General features: G+C 35.3%; 1 protein-coding gene across 6 annotated transcripts in view; it reads left to right on the top strand.

Annotated features, from left to right (window-relative positions):
* Positions 1-23,767, top strand: part of Kmt2e (lysine methyltransferase 2E (inactive)) — a 68,248-nt gene that overhangs the window by 15,275 nt on the left and 29,206 nt on the right. For 5 of the 6 annotated variants that reach the window (XM_048433491.3, XM_048433495.3, XM_048433494.3 and 2 more), the window contains 6 exons: positions 9,200-9,314; positions 10,846-11,072; positions 14,127-14,207; positions 17,655-17,713; positions 18,915-19,087; positions 22,547-22,585. In XM_048433491.3, coding sequence (XP_048289448.3) covers positions 9,200-9,314; positions 10,846-11,072; positions 14,127-14,207; positions 17,655-17,713; positions 18,915-19,087; positions 22,547-22,585 — 694 coding nt within the window. Of the gene's footprint in view, positions 1-9,199; positions 9,315-10,845; positions 11,073-11,899; positions 11,985-14,126; positions 14,208-17,654; positions 17,714-18,914; positions 19,088-22,546; positions 22,586-23,767 lie in introns of those variants that run through there. The other variant, XM_048433496.3, reaches the window with a different exon arrangement.

Below are 23,767 nucleotides of genomic sequence, written 5' to 3'. Positions count from 1 at the left end.
TTTTTGTGGTTTCATTATTAAACTTTCAAACTCTCCTTTTTTATATAAGACCTTGAGGCTTGAAAAGACCGGTAACACAATTATTTCTCATTTCACAGAAACTAAGCTGTTGGTATTTCTTTCCTAATAATATTTAAAAAATAACTAGCATACTGCTTTTTTTCATTTCCAATTCACTCTCAAAAGATATTGAAGTATCATTATGTAAGAGGTTAGATGTTGGTGGATATTGTGGATATATGTCTGTAGCCCTAGCTTTTTTGTACTTACACAGATTGTCTGGTCCAGCCAAGGCTACATAACTTGATACTGTCTCACAAGAAAAAAAAGGAAGCCAAGGAATTTTCTGCACATTTCTTTTGTAATTGCTTATGAATTGGTCCTTATTTTAAAATCAAGTATTTTAAATTTTTATTGTGCTAATGTAGTGGGTATACAATTTTAAATTATGTGTTATTTTAAAGAAGGTTGGATTCCTAAAATACAATCTCTGATGAACTAATTTAAGATAAAGTGCTCAGTGTTTAAAGTATTAATAGTAGACCAAATTTTATAAGGCCACAAAAGATTTGTTACATTAGAATAGTCTTTATGTCAGTATTTCAGGATCTATGAACAAGCAGTTTAATAAACTGGTATTTCAATTCTCAGTAATATTTATTATATCTCTCAAGTAAGTGTCATTCCATTAAGCCCAGTTTTTATTATCTATTTGTTTTCCTGTCAACACTATAATGGGAAAAGTCTTCATCTCATTTTGTTCTTGTGGTTTACTTCTTAGTCTGTATTATATTGCCTAAAAGTTGGCTCTTTAACATTTGAACTAAATATAAGTTTTTAAATACCTAAGAATAATTGATTAAGTTGTGTTGTGGTGGCACACACCTCTAATCCCAGCACTTGGGAGGCAGAGGCAGGTGGATCTCTGAGTTGGAGGCCAGCCTCATCTACAGAATGAGTTCTAGGGTAGCTAGGGTGTACAGAGAAACCCTGCCTTGAAAAAAAATAATAAAAAAAAAGACTGATTGGTCAGGATAGACTGTTGCTCTTTTAGAGAACTCTCCTATTGTTAGATTTTGTTTCATGAGATTAAATTTGGGGAAAAAAGCACTTTTAAATATTTAATGGTCATATTTAAAAATAGTTCATTGTAAATTAACTTTTAAAAACTTTTTAAAAGACACGTGCTGTTCATAACCCAGCACTCAGGAAGCAGAGGTAAGAGGATTTCTGTAAATTCAAGGCCAACTTGATATAAATACTGAGACCCAGACCAGTCATTGCTACACACAGGAGATACTGCCTCAAATAATAAATCAAAGCAAGCAAACAAAAATCCAAAAAAACAAAAATTACTACAGTTCTTTTTTAGAAAATATTTTATATGTGTCTGCCTATGTGTTTGTATGTACACCATGTGCTTACATGAACTCTGGGATAACAGAAGTGGGGATAAGATCTCAAAATTGGGATTAGAGATTTCTGTGAACCTCTATATGGATACTGTGAACCAAACCTATGTCCAATAAGTGGTCTTTATTGCTGAATTATCTTTCCAGCCCCAGTCAAAACTTTTTACTATGCATAATGTTAATATTAACAAAAAACAATGCTAGCTGGGCAGTGGTGACACACACCTTTAATCCGAGAATTTGGGAGACAGAGGCAGGCGGATCTCTGTGAGTTCGAGGCCAACCTGGTCTACAAGAACTAGTTCCAGGACAGGCTCCAAAGCTACAGAGAAACCCTGTCTCAAAAAAAGCCCAAAAACAAACAAACAAAACAAAACCCCAAACCATACTTAGAGTTGGGGACTAGAAATGAAGTTGAAGCATGGAACTTGTTGCCAATCCTAATGCAGGTTAATGTAATCACTACCTTGATTTTTTTTACTGGAAAACCCTTGGCCCAAATTTGAAAATGCAAAAGATAATACTATATTTAAAAGAAAAATGAAGCTAAGTATAAATACAATTTCTTAAAAACCTTATCAGCAATAATTTTTTAAGCCAGAAAGCTTTAATTTCCCACTCAGTTTTTTAACTAGCTGTCCGCCCTTAAGTGCAGGTGGCATGATCTTATAGAAATATATACAAAGAATTCAAGAGGCAGGATATACTGGGACACTACAAGCATCAACTGTGTGGGAAGTTTTCTTAGAGATTATGGTTACAAAGGTGAAGTATAGAGTTTAACCTGTTAAGAACATTTTGATCAGTTAGGAAGTCCGAACTTCAGGCCAGAGCTGTTAAATATAAACTTACTGTCAGTCACCTGTATAATTTGAAAGTTTTTAATTACAGTGTTTTGGTTGTCCTTCAGTTTTGTTTGTTTGTTTATTTGTTTTGTTTTGTGAGGCAAGGTTTCTCTACATAACTTTTGTTTTGTGAACTTGCTGTGTAGACCAGAACTGAATTCTGGGCTCAAAGGTGTGTGCCACAATGACTGACAAGGACCAGTTTTTGGTTTTTGTTTTTTGCGTGTATTTGTTATATATTTTTTCTTAAGTAAATATATCTAAAATATTTTGACATATAATCAAGATAAAACTATTTTTTTTGTTTGTTTTGTTTTGATTTTTTTGTTGTTGTTTCTCCCTCAAGACAAGGTTTCTCTGTAGCCCTGACTGTACTGAAACTTGCTTTGTAGACCAGGCTAGCCTGGAACTCAGAGATCCACCTACCTCTGATGCCAAAGAACTGGGATTAAAGGCATGTGCTTCCACCACCAGGCAAGATGAAACTATTGAGATATTTATTCCTTTTATCAACCTTTCTTTGAACTCTTCTGGATTTTATATTTACAGTACATGCTGTAAATATAAGGATCAAATGATCCTTGCTTTAAATACTCATTATCATGTGTGTAGAGTGGCTACTAAATAAGACAACTCTAGACAAATAAGATAATAGGATCTCAGAAGAGAAAAAAATAGGCTAGTTAGAAAAGCTTTGATAGCTGGGCTATGATAGTCCACCCTAGCTCTTTCTCTGTGAGCAAGGTTAGGTGGGCATTGTAAGTCTCCTTTCATTAAAGATTAAGTCACAGATCAGAGAAGTGGCAGCAGCAGACTCTGATGATGTGGTTTTATGCTTTTCCTCTGACAACACAGCTGAGTAGTAGCAGAACAGTGAGTTTGTCATGTAAGTATTGTGTTTGGGCCTATGATTTGTATATATAGGAGCTTCTGTTCTAGCAGTGGTACATTTGGTATAACACATTATCAAGTAGTCTTTGGTCTTGTAACAAGATAGAAAGTTGAACACCACCTAGCTGTTTTGTTTGCATTGTTTGAGTTTGCACATGGGTGTTTGCAGGTGAAGGGACTGTGCTTGCAGACACCAGAAGTCCTGGAGCTGGATGTGGGTGCTGGGAACTGAACTTGAGTTTGGTTCACAGCACCCATATGAGTGCCACTTGCTTTGTGACAGGGAATCTGTTGCCTCTGGCCTCTGTTGACACCTGCAGTTCTCTCACGTGTCACACACACATAACTTAAAATAATAAACAAATTTTATTTAAAAAGAAAACCGATTACTCTGAATGAGGACTATCATTCTGTTTCCAGTAATGTAGTCAAAGCTGAATACCATGACTAAAATCACTAAACAAAGATAGCTAAGTTCTTTCCACCTTCTTCAGGCACTAATATGGCAGTAAGCTTTTACAGCCAATAGATTATTCTAGAAGTTGTTGTCTTGATTGGCAAAAAGAAGTTTGAATTGAAGTCTTGATAGATAAAATTTTCTCCAAATTTGAGTCTTTTTTTGTTTTATTTTGCTTTACTGTAGTATGTGACATTTAAGTCAACTGCCAACAGAATTCATTAATTTGTTGGTACCTGGATATTCTGAGTATGAATTTACATGATTTAATACACTAAAATATTTTATCTATAATGAAGTGTTTTTAGTATATTTTACCCATTTTCTACTAGTACTTAACTGTTTTCTGATTTCTTTAAATTTTTTTCTTACATTTTAATTTATTATGTGTGTGGGTGCACACATGCCATTACATTTGTATAGAGGTCAGAAAATAACTTACAGGAACTGTTTCTCTTATTACCCAGCTGGGCGTGTGTGTTTGTGTGTGTGTGTAAAGAGTGTTTGCTGCTCTTTCAGAGGACCAGCACACACATACACACACACACACACACACACACTAGTTGCTTTAAAAATCCCTGTAAACCAATTACTATTTAATAACTTAAGAGTACTTAGAACAGTAATTCATAGGTATAATAACATTCTGATAAATTTTATAGGAGTGGTGGGGACAGTGCAGTTTGATGGGTGGAATGTTGAGCCAATTTAAGAGATCTAGACTTTAGTATTTTTTCTTTTATTAAAATACAATTTTAGGGCTGGAAGATTAGTGATTAAGAGCGCTGGCTGCTCTTTCAGAAGTACCTAGCCTTGATTTCCACTACCATTTTGCAGCTCACAACTAGTTCCAGGAGATCTGACACCTTTTTCTGGTTCATGATGCACAGACATACTTGCAAACAAGATACACATACACACTAAATTTAAAACAAACAGCCATAAAACCCAAAACCTTCTATGTCTTTAGGACATCACTTTACATCATTTACACTTAGAATGTAGAAATCAAGACCCAGAATCACTGTGTAGTATGATATCCAGTGCCTCTAGTAGTAGGATTAGAACTTCTCAATCTAAGTGTCAGTCAGAAAAGACCTTACCTCCTAGAGTAGACCTGAACCGTATATAGGGACAAAGAAACTATTTCCTGACTAGTTCTTGTTTCTCTGTACTCAGTCTATAGGACTTAAACCTTCATGATAACCTTGTGGTAACATTATATTGCAAGTCCTTTACCACCAGTTTAGACCAAGATAGTGCTAGCTACTTTTGGTCTCCAAGTCATCTGAGAGAAAGGAAACTACACCCTGAAACTCCTTTAGGGCCAGATGCAAACCAGCTTTACCACACTATTATACTTTGCTTACCAAAGCTTGACTAGACTATAGCATTCACCTTCTCCAGGCCCTAATACTACCCCAGGTTGGCCTACATGACTCAACTGTGTTAACACTTGACTTCATGTCATTTTTATCTTTCATTTCTGCAGTTCCTTGGCCACTGTCTGAATATGTAGGTTTGTACAGATTCTTGGACTCTTGTATTAGCTTTCTTGACACATGTGCCACTATCATATTAAATCTGTTTTTCATGTGGGGAAGGGAGTGGGGGATGCTGGAGTTTGACTTTAGGGCTTCACTTATCCCAAGCATGTTATTACTGAGAAACAACCCCAGCCCTATATTACCTGGTCATGTGACAGGATTGCCTTTAGTGAAAAGATTTCTATTATGGTAAAAGTAAGTATATTTTTAAAATTTTTTAATTTATCTTTAGATGAACAGTTTCAAGTGACATTAAGTATATACAGAATGTTGAGCAACTGTCACCAATTTCTAAATGTTTTCCTAAACCTAAACAAAAACTTCATTAAATAATAATCCTTCTTTCCCTTTATTCCTAGCACCTTGTAAATTGTATTTTGGTTTCTGTGTATGCCTATTCTAGGTCCCTTTTATAAGTAGTCATTTTCTTGTGCATGGCTTATTTTCCTGGTGTAATTTTTAAAAACTGTATGTGTACATGAGTACAGAGGCCAAGGAGGGCATCAGATCCCTCTGGAACTGTAGTTACAGGTGGTTTTAAACCAACTGATGTGGGTGATGAAAACCCAAATTCCCCAAGCTGGGTGAATTGAATACTTTTTAAAATTATACATATATATTTTTAATTTTTTGAAATTTTAATATAATTACATCATTTTCCTCTTTCTTCTCTCCAAACCCTTCCACATACCCTTATTCCTTGCTTGCTTTCTTTTAAATTCATGGCCTCTTTTCATTAATTGATGTGTGTGTGTGTGTGTGTGTGTGTGTGTATGTGTAAGGACAAATATTTAAAATGTAGTTTGGGATTAGGCTGGCTTAGTAAAGTGGTAGTTGTAGGTTCCCCTCCAAGATTCATGACTTCACTAGCCCTGTTTTTTTGTTGTTGTTGTTTGTTTTTAAACAATTTATTACATTTATTTATTTATTTATTTATTGTGTGCTTGTGTATGTGTCTGGGCTCCAGTGCCACAGTACATCTGGAGAGGTCAAAGGACAGCCTTTAGGAAATCTTTTCTCTCCTTCCATGTAGGCCCCAGGGCTTGTACTCATGTTGTCAGTTTTAACAAGTCTTTATCCACTGAGCCATCTCACTAGCCATCTCATTGACCCTAATGCAATTTATTAATGACACAGTATGTCTACATATTATCTAGACATTTATGCAGATATATAAAATTGGATACACAAACATTAGCTGCCTTTTACTCAGAAGTTTATTTCATAATTATTACAGCTTTATAATATTTTAATTAAGAGATTTTAGAAGGAAGAATTTCTGTAATCTTGATTGTAGAAGTTTGTTACTATTAGTTTCTACTCAGATATTATTCATATGCAACTAAAGCAAGTTTTCTTAGATTGAATAATTTTCCATTTGAACATTAAAGTTTTCTAGTTTCATGAATAATGATATAACAGACAGGTCAAATCCATGGTCTATCTTTACTGGAAATTGCTTCCTTAGTATAAATTCCTCAAAATGGGGCTACTGAATCATTGGGTGCTTGATTTTGATTTCAAATTTACCTTACTCTAGAAATGAAGAGATACTTATGACTGGGATTTTATTTTAGTTAGATCTATTACCTTGTTAACTTATTTTTTTTGTTGTTGTTGTTCATTAATTCTGACTAGGCTGGAACAGAAGATCCTTTTGCCTCAGTTTCCAAATTCTGGGATTATGTGCATGTCCCATTACCAAACCCCAATTTATTTTAGTTTAGTTTAGTTTTAATTTACTTATTGAGACAGTTATGCCCATGTATTGCTAACTGACCTTAAACTTACTATGTTGCCCAAACAGTTGTTAAACTTGAAAATACTCTTGTCTTAGCATCTTGAGTGTTGGTCTATTTATTTTAATTAAATGTTGTATATAGTTAAGGAAAGTCATTAAAAATTTGTCAGTAGGAGTAAAAGCACTTTCTGTGTATGACCAATGGACTTGAGTCCTATCCTTAGACCCCAAGAGGAAGGAGAGGCCTGTAAGTCTGCTCTCCATGTGTGCCAGTGTGGCACATGTACAGCATGTATAGCACATATATGTGTCACATACAATAATAACAATTCAGTGTCAACCATTTTTATATAACAGTTGTTTTAAAAATTGCTTTTATTGGACCAGTAAGATGACGTAGTGGGTAGCAGTGTTTGCCTCCAAGCCTGATGGTCTCTCTGGGGTCTTAGAGTCCACATGATGATAGGAGAGAGCTGATTCCCACCATGCTACCAAATGTTTACACATACACATAGTAAATAAATAAATTTAAAGTTACTTTAAAAGTCACATGTGGTAAGTATAAATATTCAAAACAACTATCTGCTTTAAACCATTTTCTATTTTCTTACATGACCACCTTGTCATTACTGCATCATGTATGTAAATTGTGATCCTCTAAAAAGAATGTGGCTGTTTCATATGCTCGAACTCATCTACATTTACATGAAAGCTTGACGTTATTTCATTGGCTACTCCATAGTACCTGTTTTGCCCCATTCTTCAGTAACAATGCCATTTGAGTACATCCTTAAGAGTGAATCTTCAAGTCAGGTGGTGGTGGTGCATTCTTTTAATCCCAGTACTTGGGAGGTAGAGGCAGATGCATCTCTGTGAGTTTGAGGACAGCCTGGTCTACAGACCGAGTTCCAGGACAGGCTATGCAGAAAAACCCTACCTTAAAAAGCCAAATAAATAAGCAGTAAGTAAGTACATAAAAATAAAAAGTGAGTCTTCAGAACCCCTTCATGTAGCTTTAATGATGGTATGTAGATCATTGCTAAAATTCAATGTTTTTAACTTTATTTTTTTGTCAAGGTAGGCCGGAATGATGGCATATGCCTGTAATTTTAGCATTTAGGACATGGAGACAGGAGGATTAGGAGTTCATGACTAGCCTCAGTACATAGTGATTCCCAGCTTGTGCTACATGTACAATTTTCCCACTCCCACCGGCATGGTGGGGTCACTTCTGCAGAAACCTGAGGGAAGGGGCTGAAGGGATGGCACAAGAGTTAAATGGTTTGGCCGCTCTTCCAGAGGACCTTGATTTAGTTCCCAGCACCCACATGGCAGCTCACAACTATTTGCGACCCCAGTTCCAGGTGATAACACATACATGCAGACAAAACACCAAGGCATGTAAAATAAAAATAAATCAACTCGGTGGTAGTGACTCATTCCTTTAATCCCAGCACTCAAGAGGCAAAGGCAGTGGGATCTCTGTGTTTGAGGCCAGCCTGGTCTACAGAACAAGTTCCAGGATAGCCAGGGCAACATAGAGAAACCCTGTCTTAAAAGAAGAAGAAAAGAAGATGTTGGGAAAGTGTTATCTATAAAATGCTGGGGCAGGAGCTTTCAAAGCAGCAACAGTGTGTAAGTTGCTACTCTCAGTAGTGTCAGCAGTTGGTTCATCACTGCCACTTAACTCTTAGGCCAGATCTACAAAGCTGTTCACTACAGACTACTGCTTGTATTTTTCAGCCATAAATACTGATTCAATGTGAGATTCCCTGATCTTTACTTACTGACATTTCCCAGAATCTGCTCTGCACATTCAACACATATTTTGACCATTTGACCATCAAAACACATGTTTTGACCATTGAGATGCATTCAAGCCAGAGTCTATGTAAACTCAGTCTGCCTTTAGTCTTACTTAAAACTATTTTGCCACTCTGAGCACCCCTTTGCATGTTTCTTAGTGACACTGGGTAAATGACGTAAAGCTTGGTCTCTAGTAATTTGAAGGTTTTGGTTTTGTTTTTGAATGCCACGATAGCACTGTCTTTTGATTCTCCTGCCTTAGTGCTAGGATTACACCATTATCCTCAGCAAATGGACACTTTCTAATGAAACTGTAATTGAACTTTGCATTTGAATATTTTATTAAGTAAAACTTTTGTTATAGCACAGAATCTACATAGGATGAATCTACTCACAAGCTGTACACATGTTGTAAATAGACATTGTATTTATTTTGACAATATTTTAGAATAAACAGAAAAATGACTGAAATTCTAATCTATGTAACTTCTTTTCCTTAGACCAGAATCTGTAGAAGCTAGCCCTGTGGTAGTTGAGAAATCCAACAGTTTTCCCCACCAGTTATACACCAGCAGCTCCCATCACTCACACAGTTACATTGGTTTGCCCTATGCGGTAAGTGCCGAATGTCTCTTCAGAAGAACTTTTATAAAAGTAGGTATGCCTGTGTGGTATTGCGCTTAAAACAATAATTTAAATAAAACAGCTGTTTCATATTTCCTGTATAATGAAGTATGTAATTTGTACTTTTACTTAACTATACTGTTAAGAAAATAAAATTCTGTGATAGGAAGTCTGTAGTTATTTTTATTGTTAATTGTATTTACGTTGATATTTTTTAACCTTAATGAAAAGTCTATGGATAAGATTACATTGTACTATTTAATGTTAATTCTAAGTTATATAGTAATTAATAGATTATGTAGTTTTTTCTTCCTAAAGACTTAGTTTTACTTGTTTTTTGAGACAGGGTCTCTCTGTGTAGCCCTGTAACTCCCTCTGTAAACCAGGCTGGCCTCAAACCCAGAGATCTGCCTGCCTCTGCCTCCTCAGTACTGGGATTAAAAATGTGCAGCACCACACCTAGCTGTTTTTATCATTTTTAGTTATGATGTGTTTCTGCACGTGGGTTTGTATAGTACAGGTGCCTGAGGGGGCATCGGGTCTTTGCAGCTGGAGTTAGAGTGGTGATGATCAGCCTGATGTGCGTCTGAGAGCAGAGCTTAGGTCCTCTGGAGAACAACATGTGCTTCCTCTTGAGTGCTGAGCTCCAGGCTCTTGTTGTTTCACTTATTACTATGTTGAGCACACATACACATACATATATATATACATATACGCATATAAACACATACACATTTACTATATATCTTACTTAATTTTTAAAACAAACTTCAAAAGTAGTTTTCATCCTGTTTTACAACTGAGAGGATAAAAGCTTATTCCCTTAATTTATTTACTCTTGAGAGTTCTGTAGTATTTTAATTCAAAGAATTATAGGACTCTATACATTTGTGATTACTAGGAACACACATTTATGAGAGATTTTAATACCGAAATGAGAATAAAAATGACCAGAAATGTAAAATTCCATATTATATACTTACAATAATGGTGTACCTTTTGTTACTATTTTTACTATTTAACTACATTTATTTGTTTGGGGGAATAGAATGTGTATTACGGCACACGTGTTGAAGTCTGTTGAAGGTTCTTCCCTTCACATGGGTCCTAGGTATTGAACTCAGGCTGCTAGGCTCTGTGGCAGACACCTTTACCTGCTGAGCCATCTCTCCAGCCCAGTTTTTGCCGTTCTATATCTTTTCTATTCTTGTGACGTTTGGGTTTTGCCCTTATTATCATGTCATGTACTTAATTTCTTCTTGAAAGTGAAACTGTGCAATCTTAGAACTGGAAATGTCATTTTCTGCTGTGAATGGAGGGGAAATATCATTGATCTGAAGGTCATTGACTACCTTCTAGACAGTGACATTAGCTCACCACTGTGATTTACGTTTTATGTCATGATTTATCTTTATTAAGAAATGGACCAATTTTATGTTATTAAGTATTCAAATTTTGTTTAATTTGCCTGATTTGTGTCATTGAGATTCGTATTGTACTTGTTTTGTGTTCTGCTGTTCAGGACCACAATTATGGTGCTCGTCCTCCTCCAACGCCGCCAGCTTCCCCTCCTCCATCAGGTCTCAGCAAACACGAAGTAGGCACATTCACCACTCCTAATTTTGATGAAACTTCCAGTGCTACTACAATCAGCACATCTGAGGATGGAAGTTACGGTACTGATGTAACCAGGTGCATATGTGGTTTTACACATGATGATGGATACATGATCTGTTGTGACAAATGCAGGTAAAATATTTCACACGATTGGTTCGTTTTTCTTGACTGCTTTTAACCTTTGATTGTTAATTTGGAAAAGCTAGTTAGGTCTTCTGAAGGAATTATTTTTTTTTTTTTAAAAAAGTAGGACATCTGCCTCTATTGATGCAATTTATTTATTTATTTATTTTTAGAATAAAGTCCTTATTTGAAAGAATCTATTTTAGAACTAGAGACAAACACGCTCTAATCTTGGAGAGGACCCAAACTCAGTTCCCAGCACTCACATGGGGCAGTTCAAAACCATCTGTAATTCCAGCTGCAGGAGATTTATTGTCCTCTTCTGGCCTCTATAATCAGAAACATACATACACTTAAAAATTAAATAAGTAAATCTTTTAAAAAGATAAAAGAAGCTATTTTATAGTTTATTATTCGAAATCCCTGTTATGATGCTGGGCATAGGTGGCACAGGCCATTAATCCCAGCACTTGAGAGGCAGAGACCAGCGGATCTCTGAGTTCAAGGCCAGCCTAGTCTACAAAGTAGTACCAGGAGAGCCAGCGATTTGCAGAAAAATCCTGGAGAGAGAGAGAGAGAGAGAGAGAGAGAGAGAGAGAGACCCCTATTATGAATTAAGCAGTAATCAGTTTTGAACTATATTATAGGATCATCTCCTTTTCACTTAGTTCAGTGGTAATGCAAGTACATATATAGAAATAACAAGATATAAAAAAAAGAATGATTGAGTCTTTTATTGTATTATGTAGCAGTTATGATTTTCCAGTTTGGGGAAATTAAATATTTAATCAGTGTTTGATCTTATTTTCTTACAACCTTTGGCTTGAACCTTGCAGCATTCTGGAATCTTCTTGAGCCAGAACCAGTCTCCCTCCCCCAACCCTGGTTCACCCACCAAGAAAGGCTCCTCCCCTAGAGAAGGTGATTGCAACAGAAAGTGGGGTTTCTTTCCTCCCTCTGCACCCCTCCCTCTCTTTCTCTCTGTATGTGTCTCTCTGTGTATGTCTCTCTCTCTCTCTCTCTTTTTCTTTGTGGGAGAGGTTTAGTGAGAATGGAGATGGAACAATTGGATTTCTGCTTTAAAGTTATTAAGTCTGTTCTTTGCATAGGGTGGAGAGCAGAAAATATTTAAGTAATACATTGTAGAGGGCAAGAATGTTTGAAGGCTTCATAGAATTTCCTGGTCCTTATGGCGTAGCGTCATTATTTGATTTGATGTATGTAGCATGGCTGTATAAATCCATGTTTGAAAGTGAGTTAAACTGCAGCTGAGAGCTGACTGTCAGTTTATATTGTTTGTAAATTATTCTGTCAGAGTAAATGATCAGCTTTTGGTTCTTACTGATAGTAGCATGTGTACATTTCAAAAGATTCATTTATCTCTGTCAGTAAGTAGAATCTGAATGTAGAGTGTGAAATTAGTTTTAAGTGGACGCTTGTAAATAATTTTATTTTAATAATAATATGTTATAGTACTTTTAAAATTTAAAAATAAATTCTCTTCACCTGTGATATTAATGTAAATAATGACTTTGGTAAATTTATTGAGGAGGGAAATTTGCAAAAGTAAAATGACTTTGGGGATGTGTTTTCTGCCGGATTAGAAAATATCCATTCTTATGGTATTTAGTTATCTAAAAGAGCTTTCCTTTAGCTGATCTCATCTAATATGATAAATGTAGCAGTGTTTTTATTGAAAGAATAGGGTTGGTTTTCTTTTGATCCAGTCAGTCAGATGGACATGTACTAAATGGTTATCATTCTTAGACATCCCTGAAGTATCCTTAGGTTACTAACTACCTACACGTTCTTGAAGGCACAGTTTTTGGATGATTCAAGGTATTTACATTGAAGTGACTCTTATTATGACTCAGTGTCTGTCTGTTTCTGACCCACCCTCCATTTTTGTATTCAGCCTATGTTGTGCTCCAAGGACTAATCTTTCTCTACCTTTCCTTACATCGTCTCTTTTTGGTTTTTCAATGTTCCTATTGCCCATATTCAGCGTTTTGACTTCAGACATCTAAAACTCTGCTCTTTTTTTCTAGCTTTGCTTGTTATCTGCATGACATAATTTAACATAACTTGTTATATAATCTTCTTGAGGTTCTCAGTATGTTAGAAGTGACATCATAGGGCTGGCTGGGAGATGGCTCAGTGGTTGCTTCTTGACCTAACAAGCTGAGTTTGTTCTCTGGGACCCACATGATAGAAGAGAGAGCCAACTTCAGAAATCTGTTTTCTGACTTCCCCACTTGGGCTATGTCATGTGCACACACACAGGCGCACTCATATACACGCACGTAATTTTTTAAAAAATGGATGATTGTGTGTAAGGAATAGATAGTAATTTTTTTGCCTTTTTTAAAGAGATATGTATATCAATTTCAGGTACTTGAGGTTTTACCAATAACAATATATTGAAGTTTACTTCAAGATGTACATATACTCCATCCAAAGTAATTAAGTTGAATTCCTTTCCAATGGAATGCCTCTTGGATTCTTTGACCTTTTTGGAATTTTTAGTTCTGTTCTTTCTTAAGTATAAATGTTAGAAGTCTTTTTTAATTCTTTCTGTTTCCCGATCTTTTGATTAATACTGTATGCTACCAAAATTGTTAAATGTTAACAGAAGATGTCATCCAGCTTTGCTACTTTTCCTTGAACTCGAAAAAGTTTTCTTTGTGTATATCGACCACCTTTGGTCATCTTCTCATAGCTGGTAATCAGTAAGTGTTTCAGTGATACCTTTCCTTCCTACGTTCCCAAATCAGATTCTTGTCACACTGATTATTATTTAGGGGTTTTAGTGTTAACATCTTCAGGTTTGTAATAACATTTTCAACTGTTACCCTTTATGTTTTAAATTGCATTTGCTTCAGAAATTTAACTTATGCATTCTGTATTTGCCATTTTTGCATCTTAAAATTTCTCTGCCTGAGAACACATTTTAGTGTGTACTAAGCTCAAAGTAGGCACCTCTTAAATGGTAGAACATTACATCTTAATTTATGAATGGTCTTAATGCTTTCTGTTGCTTTTGTTATTTTTTTTCTTTTTAAGTGTTTGGCAACATATTGATTGCATGGGGATTGACCGGCAGCACATCCCTGACACATACCTGTGTGAACGCTGTCAGCCCAGGTAAGTTATCAGACGTGATAAGACTACCAGTTACGGGCTGGAGAGATGGCTCAGTGGTTAAGAGCACTGCCTGCTCTTCCAAAGGTCCTGAGTTCAATTCCCAGAAACCGCATGGTGGCTCACAACCATCTGTAATGAGGTCTGGTGCCCTCTTCTGGCCTGCAGGCATACATGCAGACAGAATACTGAGAATACTATATACATAATAAAATAAAATAAATCTTTAAAAAAAAAAACAACAAAAAAAAGTCTACCAGTTACTTCACTGAAAAAACTTTCACAGAAATTTATTCATGAGTTTCAAATGAATGAAATCTCATTAATTCTTGGGAAGTGCCCTTTAAGAAGGATCCTTCTTTTTTTTTTAAATTTTTTCCACTTATGTTTATTATTTTTTAACCTGAAACCTAAATCAGGAATTTTTTTCGTTGATAAGTGCATTGTAGTTCACTATGTTTATTAGTTTATCATTAGTTTATTAGTTTATTAATTTATTATTTTAAGTTTATTAGTGATCAAGATGATGATAGTTTATTTTCTAAATGTTTGGCATCTTTTTGGCAGTCATTATAGGGATGTGATTGTCCTCTAAAGAAAAGCAGAACAAAATGGCAAGGAAGAGTGTAACTCAGTGGAAATGTGCGTGTATAATATACACACCCGAGACAGCTGAGTTGAAGCTTGAGCATCCCACAAAGGGGGATTGGGAATGTAACTCTTCTACCCTTGCCCCAAGTGAATTATCGGAGCACCCTCCTAATTATAGACAGAATTTGCTGGGTTTGTGTGTAGTGTTCAGATTCAACTCCCATCAATTTTTTTTAAACACATAATAAAGGTACAATGTTTCTTTCACATAGAAATTTTCTTCTTGTAAAGTTCTGGAGAGGTCAGTAGGAATTAAAAAAGAAAACCACTTATCTTTGCTACAATCTATTAGAACTTATAGTCACAGAAAAGTCTTTGGTACATGGCAGAAAATATGATAGGAAGCTGTCCACATACTACCTTTGAAAATGAGTATCTGAGTTACATTAGCATGAATGAAGCAAGAGACAGGAGTGCATGTGTACCAAGAGTGGCCAGACCCAGAAGTGCAAACATGGAGAGACGTAGGTGGAAAGGAAATTGCAGGGGATCCCACAGCCTCAATCCTTGGGAGGGAGTACAGCCTTACATAGGAATATAAAGACAACTGTAACAGGGCATCTATCTGTTTCTGGGTTCTTGTTCTGGTCTTGGTTTCCTAGTCTTGAGTTTTCTGTCAGATGAGATCTGGTAAGATGGGAGAATGTAGCCTGGAAAACAGACAATTTATTTCTTGGTAAACTGAGGCACTTTCAAGGGTGAGAGTGAGCAGTGACCAAATGGGCCATTGTCTGATTTGTTTTTTAAATTCATTATTGTGGAGCCAGGCAAAGAATAGGAATTACTTTAATTCCTGCGGTTGGGAAGTGGAGAAGGAGGATCTGGAGTTAAAGGCCCAGCATGACTACACAGCAAGTTTATGTGAGGGCAGCCTATACTTCATGAGGTCCCTATCTCAAACATCATCATCAACAACAAATCTTTTCATTATAGATACCTAAAACCTAATAAAATTGGTAAAGTGCTTGATCTACTAGAATTCTTATTAAAAAGATGCATATTACAGCATGACTTAACCCTCACACTGGGGAGGCAGAAACAGAAGGATCCCTGGGGCTCACTGGCCAAGCCTGTGTAGGTTAATTTGTGAGCTCTAGGGAACTAAGACCATTTGAAAGGAAGCAGATGGTGTTCCCGGGGATGAGATTTGAAATTGTTTTCTGCCCTCTCCATGCAGGTGCACCTATGTGCTACAAATGAACATATGCACACTGAACTATAACAACACAAACACACCTCCTTTTAAAAGGTTCTGCTCACATTCTGCCCCCCACTTCAGTAATTACTAATTATTTTGACTTATTTTTTTAAACACTTTTTTTGTTTGTTTATTTTTGAGACAGGGTTTTTCTGTGTATCTTTGGCTGTCCTGGAATTCATAACTGTAGACCAGGCTGGCCTCAAACTCAGAGATCTGCCTGCCTCTGCTGGGATTAAAGGCATACACCACCATGCCCAGCTTTATTTATTTTTTTAAAGGTAAAATACATGCAGGCTGGGCATAGTGATGCATACCTTTAGTCCCAGTAATTGAGAGGAAGAAGCAGGCCTTCCAAGACAGCTCGTGCTACACAGAGAATCCCTATTTTGAAAAACAATGAATTAATACTTATATTTGCAGTTAAAGTTAAGAATATAAATTTTTGTTTATATATATATGTGTGTGTAATATATAATAATGTATGAGTATGTGTACACACACACACACACACACACACACACACACACACACACACAGATTTGAGACAGGATTTCTCTTTGTAACCCTGACTGTCCTGAACTCTCTGTACACCAGACTGACCTTGAACTTAGAGAGCCAACTGCCTCTGCCTCCAGAGTGCAGCAATTAAAGGCTCCACCCCCGCCGGACTACATCTGTTCGTATATTCTTATAGTACATCTTTTTACCCAATTTCTCCATAAGAAAGAATAATGTAATTAGGATGTCATAATTACTCAATTGGACTATATCACAAATGGATATTAAAATCAATTTATTATTTTTAAAATCCCTTGAAAAGAATGTCACTATGTAGTTATGGTGCCAATTAGACACACACTTAAAGTTGCTGGGATTAAAGGGGTGCGCCACCACTGCCCAAAGAAAGATGAGGAATTGTTTTGATTTATTTATTTATTTATTTATTTATTTATTTATTTATTTTTAAGATGATCTAACAGTGTGGCTTGACTGATCTGGAACTTTTCAGATCATGCTGGTCTCATGCTCATGGAGATCTTACGGCTCTGTTTCCCATCATGCCTTTCAGTATTTATTAAGAGTAGAAATAAACTGGATGTGGTGGCATACAACTGTAACCCCAGAAGAGGGCAACTGAAACAGAGTTTGAAGCCAGTTTCGGTTACTTAATGAGACCCTGACTAAAAATAAACAACATAAATCAGAGAAATAATTTAAGGCCTAGGGAAATGTATAATAAGTACTAATTTACTCATAAATTTATTTAAAACAATTTGTTTTAGTTACAATTTGTAATGGGAGTTTTAGTTTTCAGATCTTTTTGCTATAAATGTGAATTTGAAAAATGTGCTCACTTCATAGGTAAACATTTTCTTAATAGAATATGGAATGGGATGACTTAACTGATACCTACTGTCTCTATAAATGTATAGGAAATGTATATGTATACTAGATCATAAATAATCTATCAGGGCTGCTGCATATATTTTATTACTCACTAAAAACATAAATTATGAAGTGCATCACATGTAAAACATCTTCATATCTAAGCTTCTGGAAGTTTGATGAGTAACATGTTAATGAATGTTTTAATATAGGAATTTGGATAAAGAGAGAGCGGTGCTACTACAACGCCGGAAAAGAGAAAATATGTCGGGTATGTAAAATACTCCTATTCTAAACTAAAATTAGTATTATTAGGAAAATAAATGTGTGAATATTTTTAATTAAATGTAAAAACACCTATTTGCCTAAATGTCTGTCTGTGAACAACATGTGTGTCTGGTGCAGACAGAAATGAGAAGAGGAAGCATTGGATCCTCTAGGACTGAAGTTATAGACAGTTATGAGCTACCATATGGGTGTTGGGAATCAAACCCCTGTCCTCTGGAAGGGCAGCTAGTACTCTTTGCCTCGGATCCATCTCTATAGCCTACAGCACCTTTTTATTATATTTTGAGTGTATGTCTTATTTATTATCTCAGGTATAGGCTTTTTTGATTACAGAATATGCATGTTCATATTTTAGGAGACATAAGAAACCAGAACAAAGCAAATAAGAAGCTTAAATTAACTTTTGTTCTCAAATGTAGGTAAAAGAAGTGAAGTATATTGGTCAGAATAATATTAATGAGATAGTATTTCTTTAATTTTTAGGATACCATTTTATTAATTTTATATATGCTACAAGTTTTCTGTTCAGGATTTTTCTTTTTGTTTATTTTTGTTCTTTAGATAGGTCCTTTATTTAGCCCATGTTGATCTGAGCTCAGTAGCCCTGCCCCATCACCATCCTGATGTGACTCAGGCCTGTCTCATCCTGGGTGAGCCTCTTCCTTCCCAAGTGTTGGTTTTAAGAGCAGGTGCCACTCTGCCCCAGCATGCCACATTTTATTTTGGATTAAGACCAGCACAACCAGTTTGAAATAATATTTTTTTTATTCAGCCATTGCTCTTTGGTAGACGTGGTGGGTTGTTTCCAGTTATTTTGTTGTTGTGAAAAGTTCATTTATTTGGACAATGATATATAAGTTTGCTTTTGTACTTTAGCTATTTAATGGAATGACAGGCTAACATTTGAGTGAGTAAATATTGATATGACTGAATTTCTACCGAGAGAATTTGAGCTCCATTAGTCATGTGTACTAGTGCCAGTTTCTTGAGACCACCAGAGTATGTCATCAGGCGTCTATCCTTTAAAAATGTAATGTGCAAGAAAAGCATTTAGTTTGCAAGTGAAGAAAGAACATGTGTTTCCTTTAGGAACAAGGAAATGACATGTTGTCAGGTGTAGGGCTGCTCTCTTTTCCCGCCTGAAGTAGAGCACTAAAGTGTGGTGACTTTGTTTTTCCTTGAAGATGGTGATACCAGTGCAACTGAGAGTGGCGATGAAGTCCCTGTGGAACTGTACACTGCATTTCAGCACACGCCAACATCAATCACTTTAACTGCTTCCAGAGTTCCCAAGGTTACTGATAAAAGAAGGAAAAAAAGTGGGGAGAAAGAACAAAACTTTTCAAAATGTAAAAAAGTACGTTTTGCCTTTTTATTTCAGATGAGTAGATAAAGCTGATAGGAGCTGAGTTACAGGCAAGAAATGAATACAGGGAGAACATGGGTGGCAGCAAAATGTATGGAAAGTTTTCACAAAAATTTATTTTAAAAAATTTAAGTATTCTTATTTAAAAATTGCATTGTATTTTAAAGACTGACATGGATCACAAAAGAACTTTGCTTATTGCTTTGGAATCACTGTTATAATAAGATGAATGACAGAACTATGAATGCTAAACTGAGGCAGAGCAGACTGAAAACAGAAGTAATAACTCGCCAGGAAAGGAAGCATGATTACTTATAACTCTTCTTAGTTTTGGATAATATTAAATATAGGCTTCCTACTGAACTGAATTTCTTTTTTTTATATTTATTTATTTATTTATTTATTATGTATACAATATTCTGTCTGTGTGTATGTCTGCAGGCCAGAAGACGGCACCAGACCCCATTACAGATGGTTGTGAGCCACCATGTGGTTGCTGGGAATTGAACTCAGGACCTTTGGAAGAGCAGGCAATGCTCTTAACCTCTGAGCCATCTCTCCAGCATCTGAATTTCTTACTTTGTTTTCTGAATTTTATTATATGATCCCTAAGGTCTACTGGCAGACAGCAGTTTATAGACTTCATAGTTTATATGTTTCATTAAATTTATTAATTTCAAATTCTCAATGACAGGAAATACATTCATGACCCTATCAGAAAATTAAGACATTTTCTCAAGTATTTTTAATGTACCTTTTCTATGTTTTGATACAGAAACATTTTTTTTAAGACTCACTTAGATCAGGCTGGTCTCGAACTCACAATGCCTGGCTCTGTTTCCCAAGTACTGGAATTAAAGGCACACCTCCCCACTACTGCGAAACATACAATATTTATCATTATTTTCATGCAAATATTTATTATTAGGTTACAATTGTCCACAGAAACATAATGTACAGGGTTATATCCCGGACCAGAAATGATAGCATATGTAGCTTAGGTTCATAGCTTCTATCTCATAATCTTATGTACATATTCTCTATAGTATTTACAGTAAGGACAAAATAATTTAATAATAATTAATAATAAGGACAAAATAACTTAATAATGCAGTTCTCAGAATGTGTCCATTAAGTGTTATGACTATTGATAAAAGACTTTCACATTGACTACATTACTATGGAAAAATCGATTACATGTAACTGTTATAGCTTTAAAATCAAGGGGGTTTTTTGTTTTGTTTTTTCTTGAGTAATAATAATAATGTACTTTAAAGTTTTTCATTTTCTAATTTCATCTTTCTGTATCTATTGAAGTCTTTGTTCATTCCTTTATATTTTGCTTCTTTTTCTGTTTACCCAGTCCAGACAGTTCAAATGTTCCTAGAGACACCCACAGTTCACAGTCACATCTCTATTACACTGTTCATGGTCACCATTTGAAATGGTGAACTTTTGCAATTTTTTTTTTTTTTGATTTTAAACTACTAGACTGAGTTAACAGGAATGCTGCTTTTCTTCAGCAAATCTCTTTTGCATCCTGTCATGACATTTGAGCCGTTTATCCTAGTACTCAGCCATATTTTACCTTATTTTGTTATTAGTTTCTTCATCTTTATAACTTTCACGAAGAGATCACATACCTTTTGCTGAATAGTATGTGAATGATAGATGTGAATTCAACCTCTTTTTTTTTTTTTTTTTTTTTTTCAAGATAGGGTTTTTCTGTAGCTTTGGAGCTTGTCCTGAAACTGATTTGGTAGACTAGGCTGGTCTAATTCAACAGAGATCTGCCTGCCTCTACCTCCCAAGTGCTGGGATTAAAGGCGTGTACCACCACCACCCTGCTAAATTCAACCTCTTTTTAAAGGATAGAGTTTTCAGTGATAGGTTGGCTTTTGTGTACTGTGTTCTCTGAGACTATAGCTTTGTTACTGTATAAAGGCTATATGGAAATTTGATCTTAGTAGATTTGTTTTACATCATTTGGTTTAATAAAGCATAGACTCTGTATTTTTGGGAGAAATGACTAGTGAGTATTCAAAATGAATAATCCTGGGTCTTGATTGTGTTGTTTATTTTACAATATTTCTGTATATTACAAATGAAATATACTTTCTCAGACATCAGTAATATTTGACAGGAATTATAGAGTTAAGAAAATTCAAGAACTGGGCATGAAACTCAGTTCTTCGGTGTACTTTTTTTTTTTTTAACATGGGGCAGTGTCTAATAAAAAAATATAATTTTATATCCAGCCTATTCTTATTTAGTTGTTGAAAATTAATGGATTTAGTCATAGATTGTTGAATAGAAAAATACTTATAAGATTCTATTAAGGTATTCTTAGTGTTTTAGTAATTCAAAATTGATATGAAGCATTAGCATTAAATAAAGTACACTAAAAAGTCATTCAGTTTGATTGCCTACAAAGAAGAGTTTATTGACAGTGAATATTAGTTATGAATGCCCTATTACATACAACATGAATGTCCCTGAATCTGGACATCTGAAATGGTTCTTAGGAGGTGTAGAAATTAGAGCATTCTGGACTTTGAATTATGAATTTGATATTACACTTTAATCCAAAACCTGTGAGCAGAAAAACACTCTGAAAGCCTTTGGATAAGGACACTCAATCTGTGCCATTTTTTCTTTTCGAAGAGTTAAAAGAAAAGTAACTGTTTCTTTCTTCCAGCAAACCATGTTGTCTTGGAATTTAAATCTAGTGGTTCAATAAGCTAATGAAAAGATCCTAGAGACATCCTGCCTAATTTCAAATCCTCATTCTTATTTGTTTGTTGAGGCAAGGTCTAACTGTGTAGTTCTGGCTGGCCTGGAGTTCATAGAGATCCACCTGCCTTTGCCTTAGTTCTGAGACTAGAGGTGTGCTCCACCATGTGTGCCAAATACCATTTTTCTTTGTGTTTCCTTCTGCACCAAACTTGTGTCTTACTTGATTGTGTGTGCATGTGTGTGTGTATGTGTGTGTCTCAGCAGCATAGCCAAATTCAGGCTCTAAAATTTGTAAGTCATATTTAGTCTTTGATATCAAATTTATTCTTAAAAGCTCTATTGAGTTTTCTGTTGAAATGTCTTAGTATATTTTTAATCTTTGTGCTATTACAAATTTAGTCCAAGTCCCCACTGTCTTGTAGTGCAGTTCACCTATATAATTTGATGCTTATAATATTTACCACAAATAATATTTTGAAGTTTTTATCTTAGCATCATTATAAACACACTTTATTATTCTAAATCGTTTACATTATATTTGTGGTGGAATAGTATTCTAGTATATCTTTATTTACTTCTTAATTCCCTTTGTTTTATTGTTGTTGCCAAATTATCACTTCAGGAAAATGCTTCAGTGAACCAGTTGATTCTTAGTTATATCCAGTTAAAAAACAAAAGCAAAAAAACTAACTCAGAATTCCACACTTATTTTAGGCCTTTCGTGAAGGATCTAGGAAATCATCAAGAGTCAAGGTAATTAATTATATTAAGGCATTATTGTTAACTAGTGCTAAATGAAGAGCTTGCTGAGTATCTTCCTTTTTTATGTTGGTATTTTAGGTTCTATGGTGTCTACTATTTCATTGCCTAGTACATTTATAAAAAGTAGGGCCTTAAGCTTCTAAGTGAATTAATAAATCACTCTTATAGTTTATTGACATTGTTACAATATTAATGTATTTAATAAGGGTATTTAATATTGGTATACAAATACCAATATTAAAATTGGAGTAATTGGGGGCCAGAGAGATGGCTCATCGTTTAAGTACTGACTAGTCTTCCAGAGGACCTGGATTCAATTCCCAGCATCCACATGGCAGCTCACCACTGCCTATAATTGCAACTCTAGGAGTTCCAACACCTTCACACCGACAGATATGCAGGCAAAAACACCAGTGCACATAAAATAAAAATAAAATAATTTTTAAAAATTGTAATAATTCCATTCCACTGTCATTGTATTTCATGTCTCTGATGTTACTAAGGTTTATTACTATACTCTACACATTAATCCAGAGTCACACCAAAAACTGCAGTTGGAATTCTGTGGTAATCAAGCTAAATACTGTACTATAAAATCATTATAGTCCCTTGTTGGTAATACAAACTAGTCACAGATTTTGAATTATTAGCCTATATCCTTGAGTTTTGGGGTGCTTAAATTTTCAGCGGAAACAAGGCTCTCCACCTCTGCTTTTTCTATAAACACAGGTTTATACTGTTTTAGAAGTATCTTTTTGAGCTAGGTAATAAAGGAAAAAAAAATTTGCTTTTGTTTTGAGATAGTGTCTTGCTTTGTATGTAGCCGTGACAGGCCTGGAACTTGCTATGTAGACTGGTGGGCCTTAAACCTTCAGTGATCTTTCCTGTCTCCTAAGTGCAGGAACTGTAAGTCACGGGCCCCACCACACCTAGCACTAATTTCTTAAAATTCCAGCTTAGTATTAAAAAGAGACGCAATGAATATATTACAGTACTTTTTGTTCCTATAATATGAAACATAATAATTATTATACTGCATTTCTGAAATACTCTCTAGATTCTATATATCAGTACTCTCTAAATGATTACTCTTAAATAATTTTGTAATTCTCAAGAACATTATTATGTGATGTTTATATTGCACGTTCAAGTGTTCTCTGAATATTAGAGAGT

The sequence above is a fragment of the Myodes glareolus genome, chromosome 27 (genome assembly GCF_982192425.1).
Source record: "Myodes glareolus chromosome 27, mMyoGla1.1, whole genome shotgun sequence".
NCBI lineage: Eukaryota > Metazoa > Chordata > Mammalia > Rodentia > Cricetidae > Myodes > Myodes glareolus.
This window is presented reverse-complemented; position numbering and strand designations above follow the sequence as displayed.